The 13,989-nt window shown below is 42.0% G+C and overlaps 1 protein-coding gene across 7 annotated transcripts in view; it reads left to right on the plus strand.

Annotated features, from left to right (window-relative positions):
- Positions 1 to 13,989, plus strand: part of LOC128699186 (lamina-associated polypeptide 2, isoforms beta/delta/epsilon/gamma) — a 32,354-nt gene that overhangs the window by 17,009 nt on the left and 1,356 nt on the right. For 4 of the 7 annotated variants that reach the window (XM_053791767.2, XM_070096710.1, XM_053791764.2 and 1 more), the window contains 4 exons: positions 2,464 to 2,577; positions 3,867 to 3,989; positions 12,120 to 12,252; positions 12,728 to 12,887. In XM_053791767.2, the coding sequence (XP_053647742.1) occupies positions 2,464 to 2,577; positions 3,867 to 3,989; positions 12,120 to 12,252; positions 12,728 to 12,887 (530 nt within the window). The remainder of the gene's footprint in view (positions 1 to 2,463; positions 2,578 to 3,866; positions 3,990 to 12,119; positions 12,253 to 12,727; positions 12,888 to 13,989) is intronic. The other 3 variants (XM_053791765.2, XM_053791770.2, XM_053791769.2) reach the window with 1 other exon arrangement.

Consider the following 13,989-nt stretch of genomic DNA (forward strand, 5'->3'; position numbering starts at 1 on the left):
TAAGTTTATTCAGGTATATACAGATACATAGATTATCATACATAGCAGTGTATGTATAGTTACATAGATTATCATACATAGCGGTGTATGTATAGAGAACCTAGGATAACCCAGAAAAGTCAAAGTGACTTATTTCCAGTACCTGGCTTGAGCTTGCCATATATGATTTTTGGTAAATATTTTTTTTTCTCAGTTGTTTGTTGGGCTATCTCATTGAAACTTGGGCAATGTATGATGGAAAGATGCTTCTTAATGTACAACAAAAATAAAAAAGACCTACGATAAATAAGGGAGTTCACTTCTCAGCCATTAGCCGCCTCTTTGCAGTATGTTTTCGTATGGTTGTATTCTCGTTTTTTTGGACTCGTTTGATAGAATGGAAGATATATCACAGAAATAGACATGATTTTGATTGCTTTCATGACGAAAAGTACCTTGAAATTGAGCTCAAAGTAGAGGAAAGTTTGATTTTTGCCGATGTTCATTGAACTTTGTGCAAGTCAAGTTGGCTAATTTTATTAAGTGTATTCTAGCCTAACCACTCTGTAATCCCGCAAACTCAGTAATCCGGCACACTACAGGTCCCAATGATGCCGGATTTGTGAGGGAGGACTATTATGTAACTTATTACACAACTTGGTTATGGAACCAGCCTGTGCTAAACAAACACTTTTTCAGGCCTTCCTTCCTTATCGCAAGTATCCCGCAGGCAACGCTCCAAATTATTTTCCGCTCCTGCAAACCAAACCATGTTAAGTTAATTTTATGAAGTGTTGTATAAAATTGTGCTGCAATTTTTTCAATTTTGTGAGTGTGAGTGAGTGTGAGTGAGTGAGTGTGAGTGAGTGTGAGTGAGTGTGAGTGAGTGTGAGTGAGTGTGAGTGAGTGTGAGTGAGTGTGAGTGAGTGAGTGTGAGTGAGTGAGTGAGTGAGTGTGAGTGAGTGAGTGTGAGTGGTGAGTGTGGTGGAGTGTTGAGAGAGGCGCGCCAGCGAGCGAGCCTTGGCAGCAGCAAGCGGCAGCGAAAGCGAAGCGAAGAAGCGGCGAAGCGAAGAACAGAGCGAGAGCGAGCGAAGCGCGAAAGCGAAAGAAAGCGGCGGCGGGCGAAGCGAAAGCGAAGCGAGAAGCGAAAAGAAAAGCGAGCGAGCGGCAGCGAAAGCGCAGCAGCGAGCGAAGAGCGAAAGCGAAGCGAGAGAGAGAAAGCGAGCAGAGCGAAGCGAAGAAAGCGAGAGAGAGAAGGCGAGAGAAGGCGAGAGAAGGCGAGAGAAGCGAAGAAGGCGAAGAAAAAGCAAAGCGAAGCGAAGCGAAAGCGAAGCGAAAGCGAAGCAGCGAAAGCGAAGAAAAAGCGAAAGCGAAAGCGAAGCGAAGAAAGCGAAAGGCGAAAGAAAGGCGAAGAAAGCGAAGCGAAGCGCGAAGAAGAACGAAGCAGCGAAGAAAGCGAGCGAAAGCGAAGCGAAGAGCGAGCGAAAGCGAAGCGAAGCAGAAGCGAAGAAGAACGAAAAGAAAAAGCGAAAGCGAAAGAGCGAAGAGCGAAGGCGAAGAAAGAAAGGCGAAGAAAAGCGAAGAAGAAGAAGAAGGCGAAGCGAAAGCGAAGAAGAGCGAAGCGAAGAGAGAAAGCGAAAAGCGAAGCGAAGAAAGCGAAGCGAAAAAGAAGCGAAAAGCGAAAGCGAAGAAGAAAGCGAAGAAAGCGAAAGCGAAGAAGAAAGCGAAAACGAGAAGAGAAGCAGAAGAAGCGAGAAAGCGAAGAAGCGAAGAGCGAGAGAGAGAGAGCGAGAGAGAGAGAGCGAGAGAGAGAGAGCGAGAGAGAGAGCGAGAGAGAGAGCGAGAGAGTGCGAGAGAGAGTGCGAGTGCGAGAGAGAGAGAGAGTGCGAGTGAGTGCGTGTGTGAGCATGAGTGAGAGAATACACACACACAGCCTCTCCTTACTTAACGACGGAGTTCTGTTCCTAAGACCATGTCGGTAAGTGAATTTGTCGCTAGTGAGGAGCATACTGTAATGGTAGTGGGTATGCATAACCATCTTTCATATTTTTAACATCACCTTTGCTCCATTTATAACACACATACATAGAATGGTCATAACATTTGCATGCATTTGGTTAAAAACTGAGGAAAATTATAATTCAGCCTTGCCTAAAACACAAATCTAAAACTTGTTTCTTGACCAATCTCTACCAAGCAAATGTGAACTCTAACCTTTACATGCCTAAAATGAGCTTACACCCAATATGAATGCATTTGATAAAAAACTAGCCATTTTTTTATAATTAAAGATAGAAACTGGACTGAGAAAAAAAAAAAGTCAGAGCTACCAGGATAGGTAGGAAACGAGTGAAAAGTAAATTATACAAAAAATGAATTGCGAAAAGGCGGAAACACAGTAGGTGGAGGTGCGATAGATGGTCTACTTTATGAATTGCATACTGTACATGAGAATGATTTAGCTATATTGAACTTATGTTTCAGATTCTACACGGAAAGTTTACGAAAAGAAGTTGTTCGTCATGATGGGGGGTGATATGGTAGAATCTTTCACATATAATGGGGATGTTGATGATGAATACTCTGGCAGTGAAGAAGGTACAGTAAAGATGTTAAGACAATTTTTGTATTTACTTTCTTATGACAGATTTATGACAACTGATACATTGTATATGTGGCAAGTCAAATTTAAAAAAAAAGTTTTAAATGGAACACTTACATGTTGCTTCATTAAGATTAGACTCTAAGTTATGTATTGTGCAAATACCACAGTTTATCAGAGGGCATAAACTGGGGAATGTCACCAAGCATTGTGATTAATATAGCTATAAGCTAAAGAGTGAAGAAGTTTTAAACTGTACGAGATAGGCATGATAGGCAAACATTAGTTAAATATTTAAAAAAATTTGAAACATTAGGAAGGTTAATGTCAAAGTTTTATGGGAGAGTAAATGTCAGTGTTTAGTTTACCAATACATAATCATGATTAGTACCTTTTAATAAATTTGAACATTGTGCTAGCTCTTTGCTATTCATTCACTGCATTTCATTTGATAGAACAAGAGGGTACTGAATTTGATTCACCTCATTTCTTATGGGAAAGTATATGCATTTTTTTTTAATCTAATGTGGTTGCAGGGGTAGAATTTCAGCTCCTGGGCCTTTCTCTTTGCTGGTTGATAGTAGGCTCACTCTTCACTGGCTTTGAGAGCCTCCTCATACTTCTTAGGTATGCATGGATGCTACATCTACCACTTCATTCTCCAGGTCTTTCCACTTCCTGACTATTAGGCTGAAGAAATACTTCCTGACATCCCAGTGACTTGTCTGTGTTTTCATCTTCCAGCTACGACCTTGTGCTCCTATTTCCTGTCTCTGAAACAATGTGCCCCTGTCCATTCTGTCAACTCCTCTCAGTATTTTGTACTTTTGTACATTGTTAACATATTGCCCTAAGTCTTTCTTTCCTCTAGTGTCATCAACTTACTTCCCTTAACCTCTTGTAGGATATACTCCCCTAGCAAACCTCATTCATTTTCTCCAATTTCTTGACATGCTTGACCAGGTGCGAGTTCCATACTGGTGCTGCATATTCCGAAATTGGTCATGACTTACATGGTATACAGTGTTGTGAATGATTTCTTAGTTAGATTTCTGAGTGCTAATATTAGATTTGCCAGATGAGCAGTTGCTGCTGCTGGAGCAGCATCTGCCCATCTGATATATTTTCATTTGTGCATGATAAATGGGTAAAAATCTTTTCTGTTTTCTTTAGCTACACTTGCATTGCCATGGTACATGTTAGTTTTTTCATTTTTGCATTGCTTTACAGTGCAAAAAATGTTAATAGCTAGGCCAAGCACAGTCATGAAATATTCATGTTTCAGAGGTGGTGGTAGAAAAGCCAACAATATCACGCTCTTCTTTCATGAGTGAATCAACAAGATTTACTACAACTTCCTCCTCCCCTTCAAAACACACAGACTTACGTAAACGTATTATGTCACCAGGTAAGATTATTGTGTGTTATGAGCTACCGCAATATAGGTAAAAAGACTTTTATTATTATTATTTTGGGGGGGATGGGGAAGATAGTTTAAAAACCACTTATGTAAATTATTGAATATTTCTTTTTTATAAAGGAAAAGAAAATGGGTTACAAATGTGTACCCATCATTTTAGGTGTTTTGGTGCTGGTGAAAGGCTGTCAATTCAAGGAATTGGATTCTGCCATCTTGGATCAAAGCAATTGCCTCTCATTGCCTTTGCACTGACCCTTATCGGTTTAGCTTTCCTTCATTGTAATAATACAAATGTGCAGTGGTAAGCCTGTGTGCATTTTTCATTACAAGGAGGATTGAATTGTCTCCTGTCCAAAATCTCGAGACTGACCATGCTATTTAACTGTACTCCTTCGAAGATAAGCTTCCATTAAGCATTTTGTGAAATAAGAGAAAGTGAAGAATGTTTACTGTAAGACAGATACTGTGGGTATGTATGGTCTTGAAGGATGTGCGTAATTAAAGGAATCTGTAAGTATTACAAAATTTAGTTTCAAATTTGTACTCTGGCATACAATGAGCTTTGTAAATGGTAAAGAGGTTGGTGAGTAATGGATAATATGCTAGTGGAAAAAAGCAGTAAGAGGAATACTTACAGGTACAGTATGTTTTATTATGAAATTTCACGATAATTGGCACTTTACATAAACACGAGGGTATAAGTGTAATTGTTGAGAAATTGAAAGTGAAAGATGGCCAGTAATTAGTAGGAAGAGTTGATAATGGCATCATCCTATCCCTGTTAAATTAGTATCTTTGTTTAGCCATTACAACCTCTCCTCGCTTACGGATGGAGTTCCATTCTTAAGGCCTAGTCAGTAAACAAATTCATCGCTAAGTGAGGAGCATATTATAATAGTAGTGGGTTTGTGTCAACCATCTTTGTTTTAATGTCACCTTTGCACCATTTGTAACATTTCTGGTATATTTTTAAATGTTTATACAGTAGTGCCTCTTCAAGGGGGGCTCCTTGGCGTGGTGAAGAGGCTCTTGGTCTGAGGAATTAGACCTGTCGGTCTACTTCCTCAGACCGAACCTAATTACCCCCCAATCCCCCGTTCCCTATCCCATCCTCCCCTTTTTACCTTTCCTCCTCCTCCTCCTCCCCACCCCTCCCTTTTGCCCTTTGGTTTTTTTTTATTTTTTTCCCCACAGGCACGCTAGTTCCTAGGTAGGGGAAAGGGTACCGGGGTCCATCCCATTCCGTTGAGGTTCTTGGCGGTGGCGTAGTTTGCCGTGGAATCTGGATTGCCTGGGGATGTCCTGATCCCTCTCCGGTATCCCGGAGGGTGGCTTTGGGTGTCTCTCGGGTGACTGGTGTATCTCTGAAAGCCACCTTTCGGATTCTGGGGGTGGTGGCCGAAGGAGGTATGCTTTGTGGCGGATTTCCGGCCGCCCTCTCTTTTGTCCACCGAGGTAGCTCGGCAGATGTGAGGTTGCTATCCCGGATTGCCGGTTTACTGGCATGATGGGTAGGGTATGGCACGGGTTCCATGCTGCATCTGCGGTACTGAGGTCCTCTTGGGCGTGGAGGGAGATTTCTGGCCCTTTCATTCCTCCTAGGAACTATCCCTCCCCGGTCCCCCCTTTTTTTATTCTTTTTTTTTTTATTTTTCTTTTGTTTCTTTTTTTTTTCTTAAAAACAAAAAGAAAGAAGTAACCTAATCATGGCAGCCCTAGTCCATGAACCTGCTACCCCCGGGCCCCTTCTTGATACCGCACCCCGTTCTGACCCCGCCTCATCTTTGGACCACTCTTCGGACACTCCTCATGCCTCTGTACCTCTTGCCGGTGCTGTTTCCTCACCCGCTTCAGGTACTGAGGCCTCGACTGACTCCTTCGATTTATCTGACCTTCGCTCTCCTCTGACTACAAGTGTAGAGGTTCACCCTCCTCGTACTGTACCTTCCTCCCCTGTTCCCTCCCAAATTTCTTCCTCTTCGGCCACCTCCCAGGTTTCTGCCTCTTCTGTCCCCTTCCACGCTTCTCCAGTTCCCTCCACCCTTCCGTCCCCCCCTACCTTGGTACAGTCCATTTATAGTTCCAATCTTTACTCATCCTCCCCCTACCATTTCCAATATTGTCTCCCATACGACGTCTCTGAATTCTGAAAACCTTGAAGCAATCTCTGAATATATTGCAGAGACCAAACCATCAATGGACACTGATCCACCCTCCACTCCTTCTCTCTCCTCTACTCCATCTGCGAAACTCCTTTCTTCACAGCGTACCGTTCCTTCGCTGCTTGAACATTTTCCACTGCCTCCGCATGTGGACTTTTCTAACCCCTCTAGTCCGTAGGAACCCTTACCTGCGGATTTCAGGTATCTTTATCATTGCCAATCATAGCCTATTTACAGTGGAATATACGCGGCCTCGGGTAATCGGGGTGAGCTTCAGATGTTACTCTCCCAGTTTTCCCCTGTTGGTGTTTGCTTACAGGAACCAAAATTACACTCTGCTGTTATCTCTCCCATCTCAGGCTATAATTTATTGTATTCTTCAGATCCTTTTCCTGATGGGACCTTTAATGAAAGTGCCCTTCTTCTACGCACTGATATTCCGTACCATCAGCTATTTGTTCGTACTTCGCTGCATTACACAGCAGCCCGTATCCACTTGCATAGGTGGTATACGCTCTGTTCTTTACATCTCTCTCCTTCTCGGGCATTATCTATTCCGGATATTGCCTTTCTTGTTTCGTCATTACCACCACCGATTCTGTTATTTGGTGATTTTAATGCCCACCATTTCCTCTGGGGGGGGTCTCACTGTGATTCCTGTGGCATTCAGTTAGAGGCTTTTCTTGCCACCCACCCCCTCCATGTTTTAAATACAGGTACTCGCACCCATTTTGATCCTCGGACTCACACTCTCTCTTGCATCGATCTCTCAGTCTGCTCTTCCTCCGCCGCATTAGACTTCACTTGGTCTGTTCTTCCGGACTTACATGACAGCGATCATTTCCCAATCATTCTTACTTCCCCTTCATATTCACCACCTCTTCGCATCCCACGCTGGCAGTTTGATCAGGCAAATTGGAACCTTTACTCACACCTAACTGTTTTTAGAGAGGTTCCTTCTTCGTCCTCCATCGATGAGCTTTCACACCTCTTCTCGTCCTCCGTTTTAACCTCCGTTATACCCCAAACTTCGGGCAGGCATTCTCAGAAATGCGTGCCTTGGTGGTCTCCTGCTTGTGCTCATGCAGTACGTTTGAAACGCACTGCATGGGGCAGGTACCGGTACAATAGAACCACAGAGAGACTTCTTGAATTTAAGCAGAAGCGTGCGATCGCTCGCCATGTCATCCGTGACGCTAAACGCACTTGCTGGCGAGATTGTCTCCACCATCACCTCTGCTTCCTCTGAGTGCAGTCTGGAAAAAAGTACGAAAACTGAGTGGTAAATATTCTCCTGACCAGGCTCCTGTTCTGCGGGTTGCCGGTGTTGATATAGCAAACCCACTAGATGTTGCCAATGAAATTGGCAATCATCTGGTCCGTATTTCTCAGGGACTCCATCTATGCCCCTCATTTCTTTCCTCAAAGTCTGGCAGAGAGTTAGCACCCTTGGACTTTTCTTCTCTCAGAGAAGAACAGTATAATGTGCCTTTTACACTTCAAGAACTGGAGGCAACACACACAGCTTGCCGATCATCGGCAGCTGGGCCCGACGACATTCATATTTGTATGCTACAACATTTACATCAGTCAGCCCTTGCAGTCCTATTATGCCTTTACAATCTTATTTGGTCACAAGGAGTTCTTCCACAGCTGTGGAAATCCGTCATTGTTCTCCCTTTCCTCAAACCAGGCACTACGGGACATGAAACCTCCCACTATCGTCCCATTGCTCTTAACAGTGCAGTTTCCAAAGTGATGGAACGCCTAGTAAATAGACGTTTAGTGTGGTATTTAGAGAGACAACAGTCTCTCCACTCGTCAATATGGCTTTCGTAAGGGACGTTCTACCATAGACCCCTTACTACGCTTGGATACGTATGTTCGTAATGCCTTTGCGAATAACCACTCAGTTATTGCCATATTTTTTGACCTTGAGAAGGCATATGACACAACTTGGAGGTATAATATTTTAGCCCAAGCCCACTCCTTAGGCCTTCGAGTCAATCTACCATCCTTCCTTAAGAACTTTTTAACTGACAGGCATTTCCGTGTTCGGGTTAATAATGTGCTCTCCCCGGACTTTATCCAAGCTGAAGGTGTCCCCCAGGGATGTGTTCTGAGCACAACACTTTTTCTCCTTGCTATTAATGATTTGGCCTCTAGTCTTCCATCAAATATTTGGTCATCACTCTATGTTGATGACTTCGCTATTGCCTGTGCAGGCGCTGACTGTCACCTTATTACAGTTTCTCTCCAGCATGCAGTCGACAGTGTTTCCAATTGGGCCACCACACATGGGTTTAAATTTTCCAGCACTAAAACCCACCAAATTACTTTCACTAGACGCTCTGTCATCTCCGATCATCCTTTTTACCTCTATGGCTCCCTTATCCCTGAACGTGATAGTCAAGTTTCTGGGCCTCCTCTTTGATCGTAGGTTATCCTGGAAACCTCACATTACCTCTCTGAAGGCAACTTGTCACAGCCGGCTGAACCTCCTTAAAACCCTTGCTCATCTTTCATGGGGAGCTGATCGTCGAACCCTCCTTCGCCTACATTCCACCCTTATCTTATCGAAACTTGATTATGGTGACCAGATCTATTCAGCGGCATCTCCTGCTACTCTCTCTAGCCTTAACCCCATTCATCACCAAGGATTACGTTTATGCCTTGGTGCTTTTCGCTCTTCCCCTGTCGAGAGCCTCTATGCAGAAGCGAACGTTCCATCCTTATCCGATCGCCGTGATGCCCATTGCCTTCGCTACTATGTACGCTCTCATGATCTCCGCAATCCTTCCATTTATAGAATGGTCACTGATATTAGTAGACATTCTTTATTTGTTCGCCGCCCCTGTTTACTCCGTCCCTTCTCTCTTCGCCTTCATTCGCTCTTGTCTTCTCTTCAATTACCACCTTTCTATGTACATGTAGCATCTCACTTTTCCGTACCCCCCTGGGAAGTTCCAGCTGTTCGAGTCTGTTCTTTCTCTCTCCCTTGCTCGAAAGCCCAACTGTCTACGGTCGCTTCCCGCTCTCATTTTCTTGACCACTTTCACTCTCATTCTCATGCCATTGCTGTGTACACAGATGGCTCTAAGTCTTCTGACGGCGTAGGATTCGCAGCAGTGTTTCCGGACAGCGTCGTACAAGGGCATTTACTATCTTCGGCTAGTATTTTTACTGCTGAATTGTATGCCATCCTTACAGCACTTATCCGTATTGCATCTATGCCTGTGTCATCATTTGTGGTTGTCTCAGACTCCCTTAGTGCTTTACAGGCTATACAGAAATTTGATACACCTCACCCCTTAGTCCTCCGTATCCAACTTTGGCTACGCCGCATCTTTACCAAGCATGAAGATATTGTTTTTTGTTGGGTCCCTGGTCATGTTGACGTACAGGGCAATGAACAGGCAGACACTGCTGCGCGGTCAGCAGTACATTACTTACCAGTTTCATGTAGAGGTATTCCATTTACGGACTATTTTGCTGCAATATCTTCCCAACTTCACACCCGTTGGCAACAACATTGGTCTACTATGCTCGGCAACAAACTTCAATCTATTAAACCGAGTATAGGTTACTGGCCGTCTTCTTATCACCAGTGTCGAGGTTGGGAGACTACTCTCTCCAGTCTTCGCATTGGCCATACTCGTCTTACTCATGGATATCTCATGGAGAGGCGCCCTGCTCCTCTCTGTGAGAATTGCCAAGTTCCATTATCAGTCAGCCACATTCTGTTGGACTGCCCACTTTATCAACGAGCTCGCAGAATTTACCTCCGTCGTCGTCTTCGCTCTGCTGCTCTCTTTACCTTCCCTTCTCGATGATGGACCCACCTTTCATCCAGACTCTCTCATTGACTTTTTGACAACAACTGACTGACTTCACAAATTCTGATATCTTCAGCCCTTTCTACTTTAATCTCTTGCTACCCCTTACCCCCGTACTATCCCCTGCCCCGCTGTTTTCTGTAACCTACTGATCATCCCTCCTCCCTTCTGCCATCCAATACCCTCACTTCCTTCCCTACCCTGCAGCGCTGTATAGCCCTTGTGGCTTAGCGCATCTTTTTTTATTATAATAAATAATATACAGTAGTGTACTGTATATTGTAATAAACGGAATAGAGGGAATCGGCTCTAATATACATTTAGGTATGCATACTGGTCAGAGAGCCCATCATAAGTCCGAGTTGTCGGTAAACGAGTACGTCGCTAAGTGAGGAGAGGCTGTACTACTTAATTTCCAAACCTCTTTCTATGCATAGTTCAATCAAAGGCTCCCCATTTTCATTTACCCCTGGCACCCCAGATTTACCTACTAATCCCTCCACAATATTTTTATCAACTTTAGCATTTAGATCCCCAACCACAAGTACTCTCTCACTTGGTTCAAAACTCACCACACTCAACATTTCCTAAAATCTATTATCCACTTTTCACATCCAACCCTTATTTTACTCCACATAATCCTTGAATTTATACATTTATATTCCCTCTATTCCTGCCATAACTTATCCTTCAATTTTGCTGCTCCTTCCTTAGCTTTATTAGAAACCCCTTGACCAAATCCCATTTATTTCTCCCCACTGAAACTCTCCTACCCCCTTCAACTTCGTTTCACTTAGGGTCTGGGCATCCTCATCTTTTTCTTATATGCACTAAATCTATGCACATATCTCTTGGAGAGGTACCCTGTTCCTCTCTGTGAGCAGTGTCAAGTTCCAGTATCGATTAGCCACATTCTGTTAGACTGCCCTCTCTATCAAATAGCATGCAGAATTTACCTCCAACGTCGTCTCCACTCTACTACTCTCTCTTTACCTTCCCTTCTTGCTGATGGACCCTCCCTTAATCCTGACTCTCTCATTGACTTCTTGACAACGACTGATTTACTCCACAAACTCTGATGATACCTTTCGCACTCCCCTCAGCCCTTTCTAGTTCAATCTCTTGCTGCCCTTTGCCCTTTCACCATCCACTGCCCCACTGTTCTCCATAACGTATTACTCGTCCATCTCCCTTTTGCCACCTGATACCCTCGCTTCCTTCCTGCCCTGCAGCGCTGTATAGCCCTTGTGGTTTAGCGCTTTTTGATTATAATAATAATAATTTACACACCCTCCCCCTAGCATTTATTTCTTTTACAACTCCATCTATAAATGTTAACCTTGGTGGCATTACACACTACCTGGATCATATACACACATATATGTATATACATATACAGGAGTCACCCACTTTACAGCACTCCTCTAATACAGTGGTCTTGAATTATACCCATTCTTTTATTCAGGCTATCGACGATAAGTGTGTTCACCGCTAACTATAAGCTAAGTACAAAAATATTTTAAGGTAAGTAATGTGTACTGTATATGCATTTTTTAGGCCTAGCTTTATTGCTCACTTTATATAAGTTAGCATAAACATGTTATCAGGCTCTTATTTGCATTTTAAGGTGGAAATAAAAAGGCCATGTTTTGCTTTACAGTGGTAGCTCGGAACCTGACCTGACCTGTATAAGCAGGGCCCTCCTCTATATACACAGGCGGGTCTTGCTTTACATGGCTTTGCTTTACAGCGATTTTTCTAATGCTGTGGTTTTAAGTTATACTCATTCTTCATTTATTCAGACTTCCTGCAATAAATATATTCACTACTCGCAAATAGCTAAGGACGAAAATATTTTAAGGTAAGTAATGTGAGGGTTTTATGTGCATTTTTTTAGGACTTACTCTATTGCTCAATTAATATATGATAGTATAAAAATGTAAGGTTCTTATTTGCATTTTAAAGTGGAAAAAAAAGCCCATTTTCACTTTACAGTGAAAAATGGCCTTTACATCAGTAGCCCAGAACTTAACCTGCTGTATATGCATTGCCTGCCAGTATTAATTTAGCTTAAATATTTACATTGATTTTTTTTTTTTTTTTTTTTTTTTCTCTTTTAGCAAGTGAAACCAAGAGCAGTGATGTATATGACCCTGAACGACACACCCCATCTCCGCGTCCATCTCTCCGCACTGTTACTTCTACTTCTTCAGAGACTTACACTGTCAGAAAATTTGTCAATAATGGCAGAAGGTTGGTTTTAACTTGTTTACAGCCTTAGAATATATCAAAGTAATAATTTTTTTCTGTGTTTTATATTTATTTACAGTAGTTAATCATGCAGTCTCTTTCCTGTGGTAATGAAAATGACATTCGGATGCATAAGGTTTTTTTTTATATACACCTACCATCCGACTTACAACCTGCTCGACATAGGACGACTCGACTTACGACTGTGTTTTTTATGCCAAATTTCTGGGAAATAAAAGTGTGTTTGTGTTGTACACAGTGTTTATCTTGAACCTTACAGTATAAATTACAGTACCAACAGTATAAAAAGTAAAGTAAAACATGAATTACCAAAATAAAACAATAAAATAGTCATTACAAAAATGTTACGTTGATATTCAGTAGTAAAGTTTGACTTGCGTCCATTTCGACTTACAACCAGTTTCTCAGAACCGAACTCGGTCGTAAGTCGGATGGTAGGTGTATATAATCAGAGTAGTCTGTTTTACAGTGGTTATGCTAGTGAAGGAACTGCAACAAAATCTGCAGGAGATAAAACAAGTAGCAGCCCCCTGTGTAAAACATCAGCATTGGTGCGCATACTTGTTAAATTGCTCTTCCTTGCACTCATCATCGCAATTGGTCTCTACATTTATCAGGTAATTTCATATGTACATTGCTGATACTCTCAACTATTGATTTTGGTTTACCAACAACTGTTCTTTTGATTATTTGACATCTATAATATTTGTTCATTGCTGCTATTAACCCTTTGACTGTTTTGGTCGTATATATACATCTTACGAGCCACTGTGCTTGACGTATACATGTATATACTTAAAAATTCTAACGGCTTCAAATCAAGCAGGAAAAGCTGGTAGGCCCACATGTGAGAGAATGGGTCTGTGTGGTCAGTGTGCACCATATAAAAAAAAATCCTGCAGTGCTGCCAACTTTGTGGTGTATTTTCGTATAGTATTAATGGTTGTATTCTAGTTTTCTTGGTCTCATTTGATAGAATGGAAAACATATTATAGAAATAGAGGTGATTTTTTATTGGTTTTACTATGAAAAGAACCTTGAAATGGAGATCAAAGTAGGGGAAATGTTTGATTTTTGCCGATGTTCAAAAGTAAACAAATGATGTCATTGTCCAGTAAATGTCCAACTAGCCATTCTAATATGGCAGTAGTCTGCCTAACAGTAAATCTTCTATTTTTTGTTTGAATAAAAATTCAAAATAGAAAGCAAGAGTAATATCAGAGGGGCCTGGAGACATGACTGATGAACAAAGAAAATATTATTTTAGATCCAGGAATGTCTGCATTGTTCATTCTGGACCCTATTTTGAAATTGGCATAATTTTTAATTTGCATGAAATTGGCCAAATTGCAAATATCTGACCACGTTATTGAGTAGTTGAAATCGGTAAATGGGCAGTTTCTTGTACTCATTCGATAGAATGGAAGACATACTAGCGAAATAGCTAAGTATTTGGTCAAGCGAAGCAATGTAATTGGCCTAAAATCACTCAAAGTGGACAAAGTCACCGATGTGTTAATATCATTGACACTGCAAAATTCGCGAAAGTGTAATTTTGTCAGTTTTCCATCAGATTTTGTATATTTTTTTTTTTTTTTTTTCCTTCAACAAGTCGGCCGTCTCCCACCGAGGCAGGGTGACCCAAAAAAGAAAGAAAATCCCCAAAAAGAAAATACTTTCATCGTCATTCAACACTTTCACCTCACTCACACATTATCA

This window comes from Cherax quadricarinatus, chromosome 54, assembly GCF_038502225.1.
Source record: "Cherax quadricarinatus isolate ZL_2023a chromosome 54, ASM3850222v1, whole genome shotgun sequence".
In the NCBI taxonomy this organism is placed as follows: Eukaryota; Metazoa; Arthropoda; class Malacostraca; order Decapoda; family Parastacidae; genus Cherax; species Cherax quadricarinatus.